We start from the raw sequence: 22,516 nt of genomic DNA, 5'->3' as shown, positions 1-22,516 counted from the left end.
CAACTGATGTTGATGTTGTGTTTTGTAATTGTCATGTTGTGTTTTGGCCTGATGCGCCACCCTCCACCTATCTACTAATCACGAAGTCAGTAGTGTTTCGCCATCAGTGTTGGCAACCTCGAGTCAGGGGGGAGGGGGAGGGGATACATCGCTCTTCAGTATTTTGAAAGTGATTGCAGTACCAGTTTTGGCCACAATCTTACATATGGTTCCTTTAATGACAATAATTGTAGGCTTGGACAATCTATCAGTCTTGTCTACTCTGGTAATATCTCATTTGAACAAATTTAATCTGATCAGATATTATTTGCCGTAGGTTCTATTGCACATAAACAAAAACAGGCACAGGCGAGACGGTCCGATTACACCAACATGGACCGATGCATTTTGCAGTCCAATAAAACGTCTAGAATACTCTTACTCGACGTCGCGATGATGGGATGACCCACACTGTAATGTATTTGCCGTAGTTGCCGTATTATTTGCCGTAGTCGTAGATTGTGTGATCATATGGTCCTGACAACTTGGTCAATATTAAGAGTATTGACAACTGTTGGCCTAATAGACTAACTGTCAGTTCACTACACAGCACATAAGATGGTTTCCTCTGGCAAGACAAGCTGTCTTGCGCCATCTGGTGGCAATACATTACTCAAAAAGGTGAAAATGGGCAACATTTTGTATAACAATATAAATGATTTGGTAAAAAAAAAAAAAAAAAAAAAATAACAATAATAATAACAATAATAATAACAATAACAATAATAATGTTGTTATTATTATCATTATTGTTGAGGTTATTATGATGTTATGTTGTTGTTGTTCTTATTATAGATTCTATCTTTTAAATAACTGGGAGAAAGGGGGAAAAGGCTAGAGCAGACCCCTACTCTGAACAAATGTACGGTAAATAATAGAACTAGCAGAGTTATTACAACTACTGAAATGCTGCCATGTGGTTTTACATTTTTCACTAACACTTCATCCCCAAAGGTAGTGTGGGTGAACCCAGATGAACAGGGTCTAGGTTCACTCAGGCTACCCTAAAGGACCACCCCACTGATATCCACAAATAAACACACTTCACCATGGATTGGTGGTCTTGATTAAAGGGAAAGATTGTAATAATCTTTCTTTCTTTTTTCTTTCTTTCTTCCAGCATAACACTCAATTTTGTGTCTGACTGAATTGCCCTGTCATTTCCCCAAGCCCAAGCTCAAGGCCAGACAGAGGCCTCAGCTGCTCCTGAGTAAACACAGGAAATGAAATATCAGTGACATGCGGCCGTTGCGATTCCGACACGACAGGCGGCGGTAGAGTAGGCCTAGACTAAGCTACTGACGTTTAGTCGGCTCAAAACCATAACACAGACTCAGAGAGCTGTTGATGTCGACTCCAGCCAGCCATCACTGTCACACAGGGCTATCCAAAGGATTTTTTTAGACCAAACACCTATGTGATTAGGTAATATTTCCTGTTTGGTAAGTGTCGAGCTTCTTGTAGGCTAGGCTATGTTTCATGAATGTCGATGTATTATACGATTTTCAACATATCTTTCTTCATTACGAAAACAGAGAAACATAAGTTGGTTAGTCTAACGTTAATATTAAAAAGCTATAAGTGTTTATTGCAGCGGTGTTCAACAGTGCACGATGCTTAACCCTGGATGCAGAAACAGTAGCTACGGGCCAAATGGAAGACAAACTCATATCTGTGCTCTCTAACAGGACAGGACAACAATGGTTTTCGTCGGTTGTTGTACAGTATGATGATGAAGTATAACATTTTTTCTTCTAGGAATATCGTCTGCCCTTTTTAAAAAAAATCTAATCAGTAGATAATGACTCCGTCTGTGGCTATCTGTCATGCCTCTTCTTGTCAGGAATGTCGTGCCAGCAGCAGGCCGTTGAACAAGCCAGGCAGGCCTTCCAAACAGGGAGGTCTAAAGACCTGTCTTACAGAATAACCCAGCTCAAAAACCTTCACCGGCTCATCTCAGAGAGGCAAAAAGACATTGTTGAGGCTCTCAAGAATGATCTCTATAAGGTAGGTGGTGCCTATGTAGAAGTCCAGGTTGCAAATAAATACAGTAATCTATGTATGCTGTGCATTGCTGGTCCCCTGATGCATTTTCTACTGCACCCCCACTGGCCTATGTAGAGTGAAAATGGCACACAGCTGTATGAGATGATCGGACTAGAGGGGGAGATCAACCTGGCAGTGGACCGGTTGGCGGAATGGGCGGCCCCTCGACCCGTGGAGAAGAACCTCCTCACCATCTCGGATGAGGTGTTCATCCAGCCTGAGCCGCTGGGTGTGGTGCTCATCATCGGAGCGTGGAACTATCCGTGGGCAGTCACTCTTCAGCCCCTCATTGGCGCGATTGCTGCAGGTGTGTTGCTCGGAGAATGCCACTAATCCCAGTTGTGCCACTCCTTCACATTCCCTAGCAAGCCTTTTTTGGCACTTCTCCTTCACATCACTCCTCCTCCCTAATGATATGTGTAAATACTGGAACAAAGCAAGGTGCCCTTGTTATGTGTTGGCCTCAGCGGGATAGCTTTTCAAAAGCGTCCACACCAAAATGTGTTTTGTGTCATTGTAATGTAGATTTGAAGCTTCTGCTATGATCATGTAATGGTGTTTTGTCTCCTAGTTTACCTATTCCTTACAGGGATTAATTTTTATCTTAATCTGGTGACTGTCATATGTCCTCAGGCAATGCTGCTGTTGTGAAGCCGTCAGAGGTGAGCTCTCACACAGCCAAAGTCATGGAGGAGCTTCTGTCTCTTTATCTGGACAAGGTAAAACCCACCTCCACTATGAACTACACTGCTCAAAAAAATAAGGGAACACTTACAGTTTTCCACAATTGTTCAAACACATTTTTTGAAACCTTCCACCCTTTTCTCCATTCTCAAACTACATTCACAGAATGTCTGACAGTTCTTGCAAAATAAAACACTCGCCTCAAAAGTTTTACTTGTGCTCAGAACCAAACAGTGTAAGAGTACCTATCCAGTGTATGATTGAAGTGTTCCCTTAATTTTTTTGAGCAGTAAAGTATTATCTAGTTCAATATTTGCCATGGTGTATCTTATTACAGCAGGACAATTTTATAGCGGTGTCTGGCCAGAGTTAAACCCATGTTGATTTTTAGTATTAAAAGCTCAACCCAGGTAATGTGTGCCTGTCTAACGATTCATTTTTTCAGTTCGATTCGATTATCGATTATCTCCCCATTAATTGACTAATAGCAATTTATACATGTTGATTTACATATCTAAATGAAAAAACATAAATTCCTTAACATTGCAATATATGTTTATTGCTCTTAAAATTCCAAAATAAAAGACTATACAAGTGCAAAGTAATGCATTCTTAGTCAGAGGTAGCATTCAATAAAGTTCAGTAGTGTATAGGTCTAATTGAGTGCCTGTCACTTTAAAGAGACATTTGGAATATTGATCTGAAATCATTTTGCAAATCGCAATATCTGTCAGAAAAAGTGCAATGCGATATTTTCCCCAAATCGTGCAGCCCTATTGCTAATGCATAAGTGTTGTGAATGCAAAATGCAGAATTTGAACCTCATTGTTTGCCTGATTAAACTACTGTAAAACCTGAGGATGGACACAAAGCTGTAGGAGTATTTCAATTTACATACAACAGCGCCTTTGAATCATGGAAAAAGACATCTGTTAGGATAGGTGCACAGTAGATGAGACATTGCACTGCTAGATTCCAATCTCATCCACTGGAGGGAGCATTGACTCATTAAGCTTTTAGACAGCTCTGGTGAGCAAAGGCGGCCATCCTGATTTGCACAGGGTGTTTTTCCCGGACTGTCTCACTGGTGTAATTTTATGACAAGGTGAATGGTCATCACGGTTTGTCAGAGCTTGTAGCTGACATTCGGTCTGGTCTTTCATCCCAGGTACTATTACCTTCATACACTCTTACTACCACGTTTTTCATGCACAGCAGGTTAGGGACTTGAGGTAGGCAGTTTTTGTTTTACGCTGCTGCCGGGTGTTCTCTAATGCATCTCATTCATGAAATACGAATACTGAAAAACTAAATATGCAGACCGAATGTTATCCCAGTTACAACTCGGGTCCAATCTGAATTGACAAGACATGGTTTTGTCTGAATGGATTAAACAGTGACTATGCCTTGGTCAAATAACCCTGGTCCAGATCAGGACGCTAGGCTGAAAGGGGCATCAGTTTCCGAACAAATGAATGTGCTCACCCACTAGGAGATGTATCCCGTGGTGTTGGGAGGCGTCCCTGAGACCCAGGAGCTGCTGGAGCAGCGGTTTGACCACGTCTTCTACACGGGAAACAGCACTGTGGGGAAGCTGGTGATGGAGGCGGCCGCGCGCCACCTCACCCCCGTCACCCTGGAGCTGGGAGGGAAGAGCCCCTGTTACATCGACAAAGACTGTGACCTCAGCATTGCCTGTCGGTAAGTGTGGTAAAACATTAAGCTGAAATAACAAACTTGGTTATCACTTATTCTAGTGTCGACAGAGATTTCAACTTCTTCTTCTATATCTTGCTTGTGCTACATCTGTCCACATATCCCTGTTCTGGAGATCTTGTCAATCCATTTGATAATCACAATAAATAAAATAAAATACTCAATAACTCAAAAGGGCTCATCAAAAATGTTTTTTTTTTCTTGTTTTATCTGGGTTGTAAATGATGTGAACGTTGCTGTTATGTGCTTTGGCAGCCGAATCACCTGGGGAAAATATGTAAACTGTGGGCAGACCTGCATTGCTCCCGACTACATCCTCTGTGAGCCTGGCATCCAGGACCGTGTAATTCAGGAGATCACTAAATGCATAAAGGTCAGTGAATTAGCACTAATTTATGACGGATTAATTAATTCATGGTGGCGGTTGACTCATCATTCTCAATAATCATCAAAATCTTCTTGAGTGTCAGGCCCCATTGATAGCTGACTTATTTCGCATTTGGTAAATGGACTTTCTCATTGTCTGACTCATTAATGAACTCTCTTTTGCTCTCTCTCTTTCTCTCTCTCTCTTGCTCTCATGGGCTGATTTCTCTTGCCAGGAATTTTATACGGATGACCCGAAGACTTGCACGGACTACGGACGCATCATCAATCAGCGCCACTTCAAGAGGCTGATGGCCCTGATGGAGGGCAGCTCTGTGGCCGTGGGAGGGGACACTGACGAATCCCAGTGCTACATCGGTACTCGCACCCCTCCCTTGCCTAACCACATACCTATGATTATAATACCAGTCTGTGTAGAGTGAAGGGATCTGATTGTTTTTTCTTCACATCAGCGCCCACAGTTTTGAAGGGGGTGACGGCAGACTCCAAGGTGATGCAGGAGGAGATCTTCGGGCCTCTGCTCCCCATCATTACCGTGGACGGAATGGAGGAAGCCATCTCCTTCATCAACCAGAGGGAGAAGCCTCTGGCGCTCTACGTTTTCTCCTCCAACGATAAGGTGGAGTGGAAAGTCCGATACTAATTTACAGACCAAAACTTAATGTAACGTTAAAACTTTTTTTTATTGATTACCTTGATGCATGAAGTCCAACAGCAATACAAAAAAACAGGTAGTTCTTAGACAATAATGCGGAAGAAGTGAATTAAATAGTAAAACAGTTTCCTCATTGGGGTCTACGTTATTAGTACTTTAATCAGGAGGACTGTATCTTCCTAATCTTTATCTTTTGCTCTATGGAATCCACACCTTTGTTGCCTGTGTCACACCTTACTAATGTTATCATAGTTCTATGCCACTCATATTAGTCCCATTATATGTAGGTTTCTTACTAATAAACCTGATTCACCTGATTAATGTTGTTTGTTTCTTGTAGCTGATTAGACAAATGATTTCAGAAACATCAAGCGGGGCTCTGTTGGCCAATGACTGTCTGGTGCACTTCACCATCAGTGACTTACCATTTGGGGGTGTCGGTGAGGAGATTCCCCTTGTGCAATTCACAGACTGTTATTGTCACAGCGTTAATCTGCCCTGATTTAAACCCATCATGTTTCAGGCAACAGTGGCATTGGATGCTACCATGGCAAATACACCTTTGATCAGCTGAGCCATCTCCGCAGCTGTCTCATAAAGAAGCTGAACATGGAGGGGGTGAACCAGATGCGCTACCCACCGCACACCACCAAAAAGCTGCAGTGGGCCCGGCTTTTCCTCCTGAGACAGGTCAACCTGCGCCGGTGGCGGCAGTTGGCTAAGGTGGCTGTGCTTACAGTCTTAGCAGCGTTTATAGTCCAGGTAAGCACAAGTTTAAAAGTGAACTGAAACAGCCTTCTCAACTTTGATTGAAAGGATTTTCTCCACATGCTAGATTTCAGCCTAGAATGTTCATTATTTCAGTTCATATTGCTGTTTATCCATGGCACTATTAATCTTATTCAGGTCTGTTTTTATAAAGCAGGTATCATTTCTGTCTCATCCTCAAATTCATTATGATGGTTCATGGTCATGTTAGGAACCATATGCCTACATTTTTACTGGTCACCCTGGTTATTCACCATGTGGTTTTGGGAACCATGCTGCCAAATATATTACCATTAACAGCTTTTACCAGTGCCAACTGTGCTGTTGTTTGCAAGGATAATATGTTGGCTGTTAGCTATCTTGTTAGTTTTAGATAAAAATTGTGATGCCTCTTCAAAATGTGCTTGGGATACTTTTTTATTCTGAAATAGTTTTTTATCATTTAAATAGCTCTTTTCCTCTGTCGCCGATTCCCTTCTCCGGTGTTTTGATCCAGAAAAACACCAACAGATATGCCTTTGTTCTGCACAAACAATGTATTTACTTGTTGAAGAATTCAAAGCACAAAGAGGCCTATGATCTTCCAGCTTTAATTACTCGCTATGCTACAGTGCCACTGCAGTAAATGGAGCTTTTGTTTTAAATAACCTCTTACCTTTGTAAACATCACCTATGTATTTTGTATGCCTGCACTCTCAACTGTGTTTTTGTTTGTAACCGGTTAATTGTCAGTATCTCATGACAATGTCTGATTCTGTCTCTTCCTTTCACAGAGGTTTTTAAGATAAGGCCTCAGAAGTCCTGATAAATGATTGCAGTTCTTTCGGTGGAAGTTATCATATCTTCCTTGGACAGAATAAGACGTCAGTATATGAGAGGAAGATAAGATGAGAGAGCAGTCATCACACATGCCCTCCGACCGATGGCCAACAGTGTAATAACCCTGCACCTTGACGACAACAGCAAAAGGCATATTTGTATGGCAGTCAGAGCTCATACTCAGCTGTAGTGACTGCACTCTGAACAGTGATTCAACCGCAGTTCAATACCAGAGAATCATGTCGTGCAGTACCATCCCAAACTGTCCAGTGCTGATACGTCATATCTTTTATGCGCCACCCTTGGACAACGAGGGAAATACACAAAGCTGTGCCCTATATACACTGGTGTCAAATTCAGGTTATGTAATACAGTCATAAATGTTGGTTCAGTCAGTCATGCATTTGCACATTTTATAAATCATCTTTACTATCAGGTCATTTATACATTTCTAGAGTCTACATGGACATGTAGGTAGCCTACTACATTGCACATTCATGAATGATATTTGGTTATCATTTCACATTTAGTAACATTATTAATGACGTTTTATTTATTTTGGTCAAATCATTTCAATACAATAAAACATTTCTGTTCATATATTTTTGCTCCTTACACTTTAAAAACATTTGTACTTTGTTTTTAAAAATAATTATAAGTTGTCAATGAAACACAATGAATACCAGTAATCAGATACCGTTTTGCCTTAACGGTATTCAGTTTTGATTTGTTTAACTTAAATACATTTTGGATGAACACGGTTCACTTTGTTTTGCATTAGGCAGGGTGCAATGCTGGTTTCTGAAATCCTTGTATCGCTGTTGCAAATAACTCAGTAAACAATGGAAGTTTTATGACGTTTGGTCTGGAGTAGTAATTAGGCTACTGAGAAACCCAGTGATTCAATCGCAATTCAATACCAGAGAATCATGTCGTGCAGTACCATCCCAAATCGTCCGGTGCTGATACGTCGAATCTTTTATACGCCGCCCTTGGACAACGAGGGAAATACACAAAGCTGTGCCCCTGGCTTGCACTGCCGCTACATCACTACGGGCAGTCGAGCTCCTGTGAGGGTAAGAATTCAACAAATCCGCTGTTCACCAGAGTATTAGAGATGTTTACTTAATAACCTGCTTGATTAAGTTGCCGGTTGTTGCAGCCTGCTTATTGGGATATGGTGCGAGATTCAGTCTTAGCATTGGACAAAACAGTAGCCTAAATTGCTGCCTATGTGAGTTTTCGGAAGTTTTGTCTGTTTTCAAACGCGTTTCACTTTCGGGAAAATCATCTACGGAAATAGCGTTATTTGGGCTGAGTGCAGCAAATGCATACGCTAATTGTTGTAACTGGTTTAGGCTACTCTGGTTAATAATTAAAAAAAAAAGCGTCAATAAATTCGTTTGACTAGAAACTTCAAACAAGTAAATGTCATGTCTGTGCAGTTGCCATTACGTTATCTCTGTCGTCTGGGAAGCTGTATCGCACTGCAAGTTTGCGAGCTGAAACGAGCTTGACATTTTTATGAAATGTAAACAAACACTAAAAACACAGTTTATTTTTTGCATAAGATAGACAAAGTTGTGTTAATAAGCAATTTGTGATCTTATTTATTAGGCTGCACTCTTAAAAATGCTGGGTTGGAAACAACCCAAATTGGGTTATTCCTAGCCCAGGTACCTGGGTCACTATTGGACCGACCTCATGTTGGGTTAAAATAACATAATCCATTGGGTTGGTGACTTTAACTCTAAATTGGGTTACTTTTATCAAACCAACTATGGGTCATTCTTACTAACATGATGGGTCAAAATAACCCAGAAAAATGGATATGACCTACCAGCCCATTACTGGTTCATATTTACCTCTCTGTTGGGTTATATATTTGACCCACTATTGGGTGTTCTGTTTTTTTGCTTATGGATTTCCAAAAACATATTTCTTTACTTTATTTTACTCATGTACATCAAGGTGAAATAGGGCTGAAAAAATCAGCTGAAATAGACATAGGAGAATACATTATATTAATTTTTATATTTTTTATTGATTGCCACAAATGGGCTACAGTACAAAAGTAAAAAACACTGTTTCATTTCATTCAAAGACTGTTTCATTTCATTTTGAACAACAATTTTACTAAAATCTAAAAAACATTTTACAAAAAACTAAAAAACAAAAAAAAAAACAATTAACTAGCAATGCTCATAATACAGTAGTGTAGTGACAACAGAAGAGAGAACTTGTCCAAAATACCTGTGCATCCTGCAGGAGCTGATCTGGGAAATCTTTGACCTGTGGAAAACAGAAAAAATATAGGTGTTAACAAAAATACAATGGATGAAATGTGTCTTGTCCGAAACAGGCAGCCAGCTACTCTAGTGACTACCCTCTCTCAGCCTCTAGCCTACCATAACACAGAGTAAAAAGTATAGACACATGAAACACATCATACACTAAAATATGTCTTACTTTGAGGGATCCTGTGTGGAAGGTCTGGACGGGACAGATGGGACACTTGAAACACAAAGATTAAAAAGGTTAAAACAAAGATTAATGATTCTTTTAGGTAATCAGTGTCAGATCATATCGGATTCAGTCAGAATGACGTATGAATGAGGGCAGCCTTTTTGGACTCTGCACAGCCTAGCCTATGAGAGAGAGAGAGAGAGAGAGAGACTTTTCTTCCTACCCAAAATTAAAACCGAAACAGGCAGCCAGCTACTCTAGTGACTACCAAGTGGAATCTCTATCAGCCTAGTAGTAGAAACATTGTCTTTAATATGAAGATACCTGCTAGCTAGCCACCATGCTCTCGGGTCAAACTAACTTGACTGTATGTAGTTTTAGACTAAGACAGCTAGTTTGATTGCAGGAGAACAGACTAGACTGTACAGGTAATGTAACCGAAATGAGTGTCTGTGAGTGACACAGCTTTAATTGCTTACAAAGTTGCTTTACAGACTCTGTTCTGTGTCTGCGTGTTAATTAACTTACATTCAGGAGAGCTCATCACTGGGTGTCTCTTGTTGCCAATCATCTTGTGCCACTAGGAAATACAGAAAAAGGGCCCGTTACACAAATAACAGCATCACCCAGGTCCAACTAACAGAGCTAAACGAGTGACCCCACACCTGTGGTTCTCAAACTTTTTCTGTAATTTTTGTCATTCTCCATTTTGAATAGGACTGTGCTGTGTATTTTGTGTGTGTGTGCCTGTGTCAGTGTGTTCTCCATCTGCATGCTAAATAGCTTACGTTCAGGAGAGCCCAGCCCTTCATATTTGGCTTCCTTCTGCCAATTAACAGTTGTCACTATGAAATGATAACATACATTACATGTAAAATATCTCACTATCGTTAGTCTTCTGAAGGAGCTCTGGAAGAGGGTGGTGTGGAGGTCGCTGTAACAGTCCTTCGTCATTATCCGGTGTCATTAGAAAATAAAGAAAAACTAAATTATTGGAGTGAACAGTACGTCAAGTTTATCACAATTAGATAAACTAAAGTCAGTGGGCTGAGTAATTGCCACACATGCAACTCATCTTAACCCAGGTCAATATAAGAGGCTAACATTCACATACAGTATGTTAACAATAGGCTATTTACCAGGCCCTGTTTTGTTACAAGTATGTCTAGGTGGGCCATGGGATAGAAAATGTTGAGAACTCCTGGTTTAGGCTAAATAATTGTGATTTCAATTTTGACCTAAATTATGGTTATTATTCCATTATTGAGCAGCACAGCAACGAAAACGGCAACAGCACAGCTGAGCTGTACAATACATCCAGTAAAAAACAATTGCTGCTGTTGGGAGTAACTGTACATGGCTATGAAACAGACACAGATAGTAAATGTAGGGAACAAACAGGGATATATTTGATTAAATAAGGGATTGATGAAGCAGTGGATTTCAGTATGTAAGGAAATGTTTGAATAGTAGGCTAGTTAGATCTATCTGCTCATATATTGTGTTCCTGATGACAAACTTCACATGACTGAAACCAAAGTGAACTTCAGCTAAGAACCAAATTATAGATGCTAGGGTGATGATGGTCAAGGTTTTACTGTGTACCTGTGTTGCAGCTGTAAACTGGGCAGGATCTGGAATATGAGTGGGGCTGAACATTGCCTGTGGAACAGATAATCATGTACGGAGCATTAGTTTATAGACAATTTGAGGACCTTGTTATCAATACATTATATGACAAATATGTAGATTGTGATCTAGGCTACTGTGCAACGTGAATGTAGAGGATGTCATAAAAGCAAAATTACGTCCGAAGCGCCACTTCTAAGCTTGCATTGTCGTTTTCAGGTGAAATGGCCTTTTGATGATAGGAGCACTACTACTTTTATACATGATCGCATCAAATCGCTAGCGCTATTTTAAAAACAAACCCTTTCATTTTAGTAAACTATGTGTACACGAACAATGTTCTCAATGCTCGAGTTCATGTGTATAGACACTGATAATACTTCGATCAAAGTTTCAAGTTGTGTTGAGCCTTCTTAGTGTTTTAAAAATACAGATTTTGACACGATCATGTATCAAAATAGTAGTGCATTCAAAAGGCCACCCCACCCGAAAACGACAACTCATAGAAGCTTAAAAATGGACGTAATTATGGTTTTAAACTAAAGTTTGATTCAGGTACATTCCCAAAAACACCCTAGGCTGCATTTTGGCAGTTACGCTTGAAGTTCCGCTTTACTGTTTCTGTTCTGTTTAAATTGAACGTAAATGCCAAATATGTAGTCACCTCTAGTCCCTCAGATTCAAAAGAAGTGCCGAACTTCACCTCTGCTATGACTCCCTGCAATGGCCAGCGAAGTGGCAAGCTAACGTTAACGCTAACTAGCTAGCTTCTACCTACCTAACGTTTGCTGAAAACACATCCCGTTAAAGCACTTTCTAACCACAACAGACGTCATAGAATACAGTATCTAATTAAAAACACTTCTACAATGAGTTTACTTATGTGTTATCCTAAGTTAGCCAGTTGGCCTACAGTATGCAAGTTAGCAGCTAACGTTAGCAGCTAACATAACCAAATAGCTTGAAAAATAGCTTGTGTAGCAACGTTAACGTCACCATTAATGTTAACCTTAATATAACGTTACTATCTTCAAAAAGTTAGCCTACACCGGATTAGTCTATGCATTCTACCAAATATCATATCATATATCATCATATAAATTGTGGCATACGGATTTTACACAAATTCAACATACCTTCGAGCTTTCACTGCCGGCTTGTCGCTTGATGTGGAGGACCAACGGTTGCAATCAAACATTCTAGAACACCGTTCCAGGGGTACAAGACTGTTGTCTTCATGTCTTTGCGATTGTCAATCCAACTGGTAGACTATATTATAATGACCAATGACTGGGTTAAAATTACCCAGGCACTGGGTGCATTACATGATTTTTTGTGCTCTCAGCCACTAACCCAGCACCTGGGTCTTAACAATAACCCAGCATGGGTTATGATAACCCAATAAAAAGTAAAAATGTCATTAACCCAGTGCTTTAGTTAAAATAATAACCCAGCACTTTTAAGAGTGTGATAGATTATAGGCCTATGGGCTATGACAATTAAGTGAGTTGATCATGTGTAGGCCTATTGCCATAGTGTATACTCTACTCCATAGTATAGCAATACACTACAATATTATGCAAATATTGTCCTGCTGTTGATGTATAGGCTAATGTTTGGAAATCCTATGTCAACAAAGCAAGAAAATATCCTGTTATATGACCATAACAAAGGTTATATTATGATGTGTCTAATGATGTCTGAATAATAAGACATAAAATATCAAAATATTTCTGTGATATAATTTATACATTCGCACAAAGTTTATTTAATGTATCAATATTTAATTTCATGCTTGTCCCCACATCATATTTTTTTTTTTGCATCATGTATTTTTTGTGTGTGTCTGCACAGATTTAGTGTGGCACTTAACCGGATATCTTCCTTTGTTAGCCAGCCAAGTTGCTGTTCTGCCATTGTGAAAAGAGGGTGGGAGCGCAACATTGGAAATCCTACTGATGGAGAAGCAAGCAGTGGACAGTGCCAGGAAGGCCTTCCTCTCAGGCAGGTCGCGACCCCTGCCATTCAGGCTTCAGCAACTCCGAAGCCTGCATAGGCTTATCACAGAGAAGGAGGCAGAGATAGCAGCAGCTCTCAAACAGGATATTCATCGAGTAAGCATTATCTTAGATTTTATCAACCAGTTCATATTGATACGACACGTTTATCCATTATAATGAGTGACTTTGGAAGGAATTTATTTCATTGGCATATTTGTATAGTATTCTGTGTTCAGTAGCTTGTCTGTTTATTGACTAACTAGAGCAATCATTAAACTGAATAAACCTGGGTGTTCTTCTCGCACAAAGAGCCAGTTTGACACTCCACTGTTCGAACTAATTGGGCTGGAAAATGACATCAAGTTGGCAGAGAGCAGTCTGGCAGACTGGGCCGCCCCACGTCCGGCCAAGAAGAACCTCCTCACACTGTCGGACCAGGTGTACACGCAAGCGGAGCCGCTGGGTGTGGTACTCATAATTGGAGCCTGGAATTACCCATGGGCCCTCACGCTGCAACCTCTCATTGGAGCCATCGCTGCCGGTACCAACCAATCGCTAAACCGTTTCAGTATCCAATATTGATACCACAGATGAATGAAGACCCAGTTAGGCAATTGTTGGACAAACAGTAACAGAGTTTTATTTAATACAATAGTCATTAGTCAGGGTTTAAATATCCTTCCAGGCTGACAGGAGATGGCGTTGGTCATCCCATTTTATGTGGACTACACTGAATCAGACCCTGATTAGTGCCAACTTGGCAATCTAGAGCAGATAGCAACTGATGCAGGGGATGTGCAGAACAGTGAAACACCCATGCAGAACAACCCATGCAGAACAGTGAAACACTGCAAAACCGTAATATTCACCCTTATCTCTAAACACATTGACACATACACAAAATAATGGTGCCAAAATGGGTTCTTCATAGCGATGCCATAGAAGAACCTTTTGCAGTGCTTCAAAGATACCGGTCTTTGAAGAACCATTTAAGAAAAGGCAAATAGGTATGAAAACAGTCTTTCTGAAGAACCATTTCCATTTCTGAAAAACCTTTCACTTGATGTAAAGGTTCAACACAAAGTCATGGTTCTTTATGGAACTATATGTGATGGAAAAACAAACATTTAAGGACCTTTATTTTTTAGAGTGTACTCAGGGACAGTACAGGAACAGAAAGAAATATAAACAGCCATCTCATATGTGGAAGAACACATAACAGAAACATCTGGATATAAACTAATCCTGTACTATAAAGAGTTCTGATTCCAATAATCTCATCAGATTTACGGTTGTCTGTTTTAAGATGCTTCTCACTTCCATTTTCTGTTATGTCTTCTGTTTTTCTGTTTCTTTCTTGCTGGACAGGAAATGCAGCTGTGGTGAAGCCCTCTGAGCTGAGCAAGCACTCTGCCAGTCTCCTCAAAGAACTGCTCCCTCAGTATTTGGACCAGGTTCACTCCCTTGTGTTTCTATTCCTCTGTAATTAGTGTTTTGGCTTTTATTTTTCATTTTAGCTCTGTGTGTGTTGGTGCCAGTGGCAGTGACCTTACTGCCACCCCTCTCATACTGTTGCTCGTCTTAAGGATTTGCAGCAGTATTTGGTCTGTACTGGGATGTGTACTGATTTGTTTCCATTAAAGTGCTGCAGTATGCGTGGCAAATAGTGAGTTCACTGGGCTCTTTTGACATTTCTAGTTTCTGATTATAAAGTTCCGGAGACATTCTTAGACAAATTCTTATCAATTTGAGGGTGCTTCAAGTACTTCAAAGATGTATACATTGAAATATATATATAGAATATTATATTTTCTTCTATTTTTGAAACATTTTTTAGGAGATGTATCCCGTGGTGTTGGGAGGCGTCCCTGAGACCCAGGAGCTGCTGGGGCAGCGGTTTGACCACGTCTTCTACACGGGAAACAGCACTGTGGGGAAGCTGGTGATGGAGGCGGCCGCGCGCCACCTCACCCCCGTCACCCTGGAGCTGGGAGGGAAGAGCCCCTGTTACATTGACAAAGACTGTGACCTCAGCATTGCCTGTCGGTAAGACTTGTGACTATGACTAGTTTTAGGAACTGCACATATTTAACATGCTGACTTTGGACTGCAATGATTTACTTTCATGGAAAAGTTTGTTTTAACATAGCACGCCTATCAATTTCTTGTTACAGTTTTTTCTGAATGCTTAAACACAACCGTGATTCTTATAGCACAATTTCTAAAACTATTAATACTTATAGCAAAACCACTCACTGAGTTCGCAAAACTAAAAGCACAAACACTGCTTTGCACTCCGTTTGCAATTTCGTAACACACTTTGCACAACTGTAGGCACAATTCACTGCACAACACTATTTTTGCAGAACTGTAAACACAATTCATGCTTTACACTCAATTTTCAAATGATCAACACACTCCTAGCAAATCTATATACATGTATGGCTATTATTTTCACTATTTTGCCAACTCTCTGGAACACTTTTTCATATGAAAACTGTTTTAGATAATTAGTTCACTTTGCAATCAGCCTAAGCACTATAAATAAGCCACAGGTAATGTACAATGGGTACAATGGAGGGAGCAGGAAGAGTGAGAAAAGTAAGAATTAGAGGAGGCTGAAGAATAGGACGTGGAGGTGAAGAAGTAGGAGGAAGAAGAGGAGGAAGAGGATGCAGAGGTAAAGAAGTGAGAGGGAGAGGATGACAAGGAGGTGAAGTTAGAGGAAGAGGACAAGGAGGAGCAAGAGGAGGATGAGGAGGGGGAATAGGAAGGGTAAGAAGAGTAAGAAACAGCCCTTTGCAGGCAAAAAAATATATTATCATGTCAGGCCTGGATACGTCATTCCAGAATATATTTTCCCCGGTGCCTTGGACTAGGACATTGCATGTGATGTAGACGACATTTTGAGAGAGACGACCCGATGTAGACTGATTTGTTTTGTCTTAGTGACATTGCTATTTTGTGTTTTGACTTGGAAAAACACACTTGTGTTTGTTTTGATGTGTGTAAATAAACACTACATGTAATACTTGAAGTTTGGATCCCTGTATGTTTACAGAACTATGACAAAATTATGACCTCAAACTGACATAGTCTACCTTGTGCACAGAGAAAGCAAAAGCCAGATGTGTTTTTATTCATACCATCAGTGTGCCGTTGGCACATTGTGTGCTTACTATTGTGATGGCTTGTGTTTACTGTTTGATACGAAAACACCATTTTTACGAAGGTGTGAAGAGTTAAGCAAGGTGTGTTAGCAAGAGAGCAAGAGAAGTTAGCAAGGTGTGTTAGCAAGAGAACTACAATGTTTTGCTGATTGGATGAAAGGTTTTCCAATTTGTGTGTAGAGTTTTGCAAAAAAAGCCATAGTTACAAAAAATGTGCTTAAGCAATCAGAAAAAACTGTAATTCCCAATCATTCACAAAAAACACAATCTATTCCAACATGAAACAACTGTATGTCTTAAATTATTCTGAAATCTGATGGACTGATTTGTTCCTTAAGTCGCATCACTTGGGGAAAGTTTGCTAATTGTGGTCAGACCTGCATCGCACCTGACTACATCCTGTGTGAGCCTGGCATCCAAGATCGAGTTGTTGAAGAGATTCAGCGGACATTACGGGTTAGTGTCCATAACTCTGCAGGTGATTTACAGTGTTTGATGTTTTCATGAGTGTAGACTTCCATGTATATATATATATATATACCTATGTAATTGCAGGAGTTCTACGGTGAAGACCCTAAAACCTCACCAGACTATGGTCGCATCATTAACCAGCACCATTTTGATCGTGTCATGGCTCTCCTGGAAGGCAGCTCTGTGACTGTGGGTGGGAAGAATGATAGAGAAGAATGTTACATTGGTAAGGAAGTTGAATTAACACGTTGAATATGAACAACATTTGTATTCAACTTGGTAGCAATTAACCAGCAATCCTGTAAAGGAATTAAAAAGGCACATACTGTGAGTGGTCTTTGGCAAATAATAATGTGTCTTTACAATGTACTGTATATGGGAGTCATAATATGGTACATGCTTATCAGCATGGAAAATCAATTCCATGTGATACTCTCTGGTACAATGAAAACTAACATGTACTGATTAGAGTTTGCCAGGACAGAGGTACACACGCATAACAGAAAGTTACGTTTAAAAAGTCCTTGAAAAATACTTGCACCCTGGAGAAAGCAAGTAACACATCATAAGGAATACCACAAATCTATTTTAATTGATCCAGTGGTCAAAGCCATTGTGCTTTTAAAGCAAGTTTATTACATTGATGTAAATCTGACATCCTCATCTTTTGCCATCCTCAGCCCCCACCATCTTGCGGGACGTGTCCCCTCATGCCAGGCTCATGCAGGAGGAGATCTTTGGGCCTGTCTTGCCCATTGTCTCCGTCAGTAGTGTGGATGAGGCCATTCGCTTCATCAACGACCGGGAGAAGCCCTTGGCTCTCTATGTCTTCTCACAAGATAAGAAGGTACACAGCACAAAGTATCACAGGGTGTGTTGCTTCTTGGGAATCCCGACTGTTGCTTAGAGATGTAAGCAGGGGCAAGATAGTCATGGATAATGTTCATTAAAAAAGTAATTATCACTAGGCCACATTTCCTACTAATACTTCCTACTCATACATTGTGGCAAAAACCCAAAGTTGTCGTCAATGCCCTTTGGTCTCAGTCAGTCGGCTGATAAGAGGACAAGTGTCTATATAGGTGAGGTTGCTGAGGTTTAGTCATTATCATATCAGCATTCATCGTAATACAGTACTGTGAAGTCAAATAAGTTGAAATCAGTTTAAAACATCAATATGGAAAGCATGATTTTAAACTCTTGATGCACACAGAAAGCAAATTAAATCAGTGCATACAGTACTGTATATACCAGTACTCATACTCATACATGGTGAGTATTAAAAACGAGTAATCATCACAAGGACAAACCTAATTGAAACATGTTGGGGGTATGGCCATTTATTGTTTGACAATAGCCTGGGTGAACCGCATAACCAGCATGGGACACGCTTTATGGCAGACAGAGGAGTACGATTAATGGTTGGTTAAACACTACCTATGGCTGCGCTTGAGAATTGAGAATTATTTGGAATTGAGTAAACAACTGCATTTAGAACCCAGAGAGATGTCTGTGCTGTACTTCAAAAAAGGTTTGGTAATAGTTTCATGGACCAATTTAAGTTTAATTTAACTGCTGGTTACGCACCTTGGAACTCGGAAGTGAATGCAGCGCCCCCAGAGCCCTTCTCAATCTCAGTTGTGTCAGCCAAGCTAGATAAATAAAAGAGATATCAATTAATAGTATTACAGCAGCTCTACCTTTTGTTTTTTTTAGGTGATAAAGCGAATGCTTTCTGAGACGTCCAGTGGTGGAGTGACCGTCAATGATGTCATTATGCATTACACAATCAACTCTCTCCCCTTTGGTGGTGTCGGTGAGGTTTACAAATCATAAGCAAGCTTAAGCTAACACTTAAATAGGAAATGTCCGCATCAACAGTACATTGATGACATTGTTATTCAATATTTTGTTTTATTCCATATTCCATAGTGTTAACCAGGCTTTTGCCTATCAGCAAAAATCAGACATATTTGAATTTTCTGATAAATTATGATGGCCTGTGCATTAGTTAATTAAAATACAACAAACATGAATGAAAACTCATTCATGTTTGTTGTATTCCCCATTCATTTAGACTTCTATGTAAAAATAGCTATGTAATTGGTGTCAGGTGTGTTTTTTGTCATCCACAAGGCCATTCCAATTCCACTGCTCCCATGTTCTGTACTGCTTCAAGGCAGAGTATATTGCACTCAGGAGCTCCGGTCTCAGCACACTGTGCTTCTGGCCAGTCGTCAAGTTTGGGCTAAGATGTGGCTGGAGCCATTTCTGTTGTTTTTGCCATCTATTTTAAAAATCTTGCAGACTAAGCATTTCATGGTTGCTCACAATAAATATAAAGTTGCTATAAACTCTCTCCAGTACAAGTAAACCGTTTTATTATTTCCTTGGCACTTTGTTGTAGGCATGTCCCTTTTAGTTTTCCTAATGCACATTTCACTGTTACTGGAACTAAATGTGCTATATGTGCATTTGTAGGACATGTTTTGTTTGTAGGACATGTTTTGTTAGAACTAACCAGGCTTTAAGAAAGTAAAAAACAAGTAGTGAGCTTTGTCTTCTTCCCTGTTCTCTGCCTCTCTCCTCTTCCACCATGTAGGAAACAGTGGGATGGGTTGCTACCACGGCAAGCACACCTTTGACCGTCTTAGTCACCACAGGTCCTGTCTCATCAAAGCACTGGCCATGGAGGGCATGAACCAGGTCCGCTACCCGCCGCAGAACACCACTCAGCTGAAGAGGGCCAAGTTCTTCATGGTAACTCGCCTCTGCAGCTGCGCTCGGTTCACGTGCGTTTGGGCTGTGGTGGCCACCATGGTGGCGCTAGCCCTGCTAATTGCACTGCTGGTGGTGCTGCTCAAGGTGAGGTATAGTAATCGTATTCATTACATACACTATACCTCATGTCCGCGCGTGTAAAACTATGGATTTGTTGTGATCTAAGTAAATTGCTGCTGCAACACCACAGTTTCCCCTTGGGGATGAATTAAGTAATGATCTGTCTCTATCTATCTCCTTGTGCTGAACATGTGTGTGTGTGTGTGTGTGTGTGTGTGTTACATATTATTCAGTACACAAAGATCAGCATTTGCTGTTGCTATTGTGTCAAGTTGCCATACAGAAGATTATCTATGATTATGATGTTAGGAGGATGTTTATGATGGTTCATGATGGTAAAACTAATTGTTTTCTTGATTTACAGGACACTCCAGTGTGATGACTGCTGCTTCAAATTCTGTCACACAATACAATGGTCACTAATACTTTTATAATAGCATTGTTTCCATCATAAGGGAAATAACCACTTTGTTTATTAATCTATATAGTAGCACTTTTTTGCAACTATACTACTGATAGCAAGAAATAGTACCATTTTACTAAATAGTATTTCCTATTCTATCTTTCACACTTTATTACAATCATTGAGTATAGAACATGCTTTCAAGATGTATTTGTTTCTTTCATGTCTAAAATTCTTAAACCTAAAAGAGTGGTTCGCAATTGTAATCTAGCACACTTTTTGTCTAAATCAGTGACTTGCTCCTCAAGCTCTAGCAGTATTTGTGTAGGCCTACACTGTTTATCCACACTCCTGGCTCTGTCAAAATGTAAAACAAAGTGCCTTGAATGAAGCTGTACACTATTCCAGCCAATCAACATGGCTGCTTCAGGAGCACAGCCACAGTCATTTAATTGTCTGTCAAGATCAAATATCAACAACCTTGCGGTAGAATCGTCTATAGACTATAACTTATCTACTTAATCTTATCTTGCTACTAATATATATATTGCCATATCTGTAATAGAAAAAAACATCTTTACTTCCTTATGATGTAATTTTCCCCTATCTGTTTTATTTTCATCTGCTGCAAATCATCCAGATTGAAAAGCTCATTTTGGTCTTCCTTCCTGGAGGGAAAAGGTATTTGATCCTGTCTGACACTAGATGGCATTATTTGGCCATCCAGACTCTGTATGTGGCAGGTTTATGCCAAGTAGGATGTCTCACATCCTAAACCTGGTGCTAATCACTGGGACCGAAAACAGGTATTGAGCCTTTAGAAACTACTGCTATATGCTAAGCAGTTTTAACACAAAGTTGCACAGTGAGAATGTAATACTGTTTTTAGAAAAATATCACAACATTTTGGTCTTTGGACTTTTTTGTGGGGTGATGTTATTCAGTTGAAATGCAGTGTGTTTATTATGAGATGTAGTTCAGCACCACAGTCAGTAATACAGCACAAAGGATGTCAATAGATAAATGCAAATAAAATAAATAATAAAATAGCAGCCTTTCATTCTTTGAAAAATGATTGTGCACCACACAAAACTACAGTATGTTACTGCATTTTCTAAGTGGATAGGAAATGGTTTAGACAAGTTGAGATGCTGTAAGCTTGTCTGTGTGATTTATTGTGTTTCTGGTAGTACACAGAGAGTGTCATAGTGTCATGATACCATATCAATTTGTAGAACTCTATAGCTTTCTGTTGATTTTCTGCTCTACTTTTCTACAGCCGTAATTGTGCATTTTAATAGATAGTAGTACACAATTTAACAAGTTAGCATTTTTATGTCCATGCTAGTCTTTTATTTTATTGCCATTACTCTCAGAAAAAAACTACAGCCCAGATTCAAACCTAGTGGCGGTAGTGCCAGCATAGGACTCTGGGCTCTGTCTGGGTGCTGGTTTCATTGACAGATAGCCAGAGTAGCATTTCTAGTAATGCTGAAATCAGCAATGACACCCACTGGGGTGATTTAGACTGCTGGCATTGAAAATGCACTTTTTTGGCACAAAAATGCCCACCGGGTTTTATTCCCTCTCCCGCCATACCAGCTCACCCCTAACGTGGCCAGTGCCAGAAGAGGCAAACACATACATGCAGTGTGTCATCTGGTTACCAAAAAAATATATTTTTAACCATAGAACCCATACTGTATGCTCATGTTCTCTTCTTGGCAGATGTGGCCATTCTTCAGTGCTTGCCCACCTTTCCAGATAAAGTCTTGGGTAGCAACAAGTGCTCCTTTCACCACATTTTTTCAATTTAGTCATGAAAATGGTGAAGTCACAGTTCAGCAAAGAGAGGTTGGACTTGGATAGTCCACCCACAGAGACTTAACATCACCTTAACTAAACCCAATCCTCTACCTCAACCATAAATTGTATTTAACAGTGTCAACAGATAGTTTGTTGATAATCTGAGCATATGTAGATAGTCTGTTGGTGGAATATCCAAGTAAAGTGTTACTTAGGTTTATTGGGGCTGCTTGTTTTTTGAAGATGATTCCTAAATCTAAACACAAAATATTTGTGTTGATTTTATTTGCCCTCAGAGCAAACTGGAGATATTGTCAACACCAAGATGCACTGCTTTTCACTGTGTGTGGTGAAACATTGCTACGCCAACATTGCTGTACTGTATGCTGCCATGCACAGAGGCTCACAAGTATGCATTTGGTCTAATCATACTGACATCTAAACAAATTGCTTTTTTCCTGAAATTTGCTCTTTATAATTCAGCATCTTGTCGGTTGTAGACGGCAGCCTGAGGCTGTGGCTGTTTTCATGAGATTGTGTCTGTCTGTCACCTCTACATTTGAGCCCGAACAGATCACACAGAAAGGGTTGGGTGGGTGATAGCAGGCCAGCCAGT

General features: G+C 40.1%; 2 protein-coding genes across 6 annotated transcripts; both read left to right on the top strand.

The window, feature by feature from the left end:
• The first annotated feature begins 1,332 nt into the window (after window positions 1–1,332).
• Window positions 1,333–7,976, top strand: LOC121683957 (aldehyde dehydrogenase family 3 member A2-like). 2 transcript variants are annotated; one of them, XM_042063838.1, is made up of 11 exons: window positions 1,333–1,481; window positions 1,883–2,046; window positions 2,161–2,392; window positions 2,719–2,804; window positions 4,262–4,470; window positions 4,741–4,858; window positions 5,088–5,229; window positions 5,325–5,491; window positions 5,868–5,967; window positions 6,051–6,289; window positions 7,069–7,976. In XM_042063838.1, exons 2-11 carry the CDS (start codon window positions 1,885–1,887, stop codon window positions 7,081–7,083), a joined length of 1,470 nt encoding a protein of 489 aa, XP_041919772.1. In that variant the 5' UTR covers window positions 1,333–1,481; window positions 1,883–1,884; the 3' UTR covers window positions 7,084–7,976. The 2 variants fall into 2 exon arrangements, with proteins under 2 accessions (XP_041919772.1, XP_041919773.1); XM_042063839.1 differs by having other exon boundaries at window positions 1,351–1,464.
• A 100-nt stretch (window positions 7,977–8,076) lies between these two features.
• Window positions 8,077–21,141, top strand: LOC121683955 (aldehyde dehydrogenase family 3 member A2-like). 4 transcript variants are annotated; one of them, XM_042063837.1, is made up of 11 exons: window positions 8,077–8,190; window positions 13,107–13,323; window positions 13,519–13,750; window positions 14,578–14,663; window positions 15,047–15,255; window positions 16,718–16,835; window positions 16,935–17,076; window positions 17,531–17,697; window positions 18,567–18,666; window positions 19,453–19,715; window positions 20,056–21,141. In XM_042063837.1, the coding sequence occupies exons 2-11, from the start codon at window positions 13,168–13,170 to the stop codon at window positions 20,068–20,070; spliced, it is 1,488 nt and encodes a 495-aa protein (XP_041919771.1). In that variant the 5' UTR covers window positions 8,077–8,190; window positions 13,107–13,167; the 3' UTR covers window positions 20,071–21,141. The 4 variants fall into 4 exon arrangements, with proteins under 4 accessions (XP_041919771.1, XP_041919769.1, XP_041919768.1 ...); XM_042063835.1 differs by having other exon boundaries at window positions 13,103–13,323; XM_042063834.1 differs by having other exon boundaries at window positions 13,064–13,323.
• Window positions 21,142–22,516: the final 1,375 nt, after the last annotated feature.

Source organism: Alosa sapidissima, chromosome 15 (genome assembly GCF_018492685.1).
Source record: "Alosa sapidissima isolate fAloSap1 chromosome 15, fAloSap1.pri, whole genome shotgun sequence".
Taxonomy (NCBI): domain Eukaryota; kingdom Metazoa; phylum Chordata; class Actinopteri; order Clupeiformes; family Clupeidae; genus Alosa; species Alosa sapidissima.
This window is presented reverse-complemented; position numbering and strand designations above follow the sequence as displayed.

Excerpts from the sequence above, each read along its gene's own strand:
- LOC121683957 (XM_042063838.1), top strand. The coding sequence starts at position 1,885 with ATGTCGTGCCAGCAGCAGGCCGTTGAACAAGCCAGGCAGGCCTTCCAA. Across the intron at positions 2,047-2,160 it reads TCAAGAATGATCTCTATAAG|AGTGAAAATGGCACACAGCT; the intron begins GTAGGTGGTGCC and ends TGGCCTATGTAG. Across the intron at positions 5,492-5,867 it reads TTTTCTCCTCCAACGATAAG|CTGATTAGACAAATGATTTC; the intron begins GTGGAGTGGAAA and ends TGTTTCTTGTAG.
- LOC121683955 (XM_042063837.1), top strand. The coding sequence starts at position 13,168 with ATGGAGAAGCAAGCAGTGGACAGTGCCAGGAAGGCCTTCCTCTCAGGC. Across the intron at positions 13,324-13,518 it reads TCAAACAGGATATTCATCGA|AGCCAGTTTGACACTCCACT; the intron begins GTAAGCATTATC and ends TCTCGCACAAAG. Across the intron at positions 15,256-16,717 it reads GACCTCAGCATTGCCTGTCG|TCGCATCACTTGGGGAAAGT; the intron begins GTAAGACTTGTG and ends TTGTTCCTTAAG.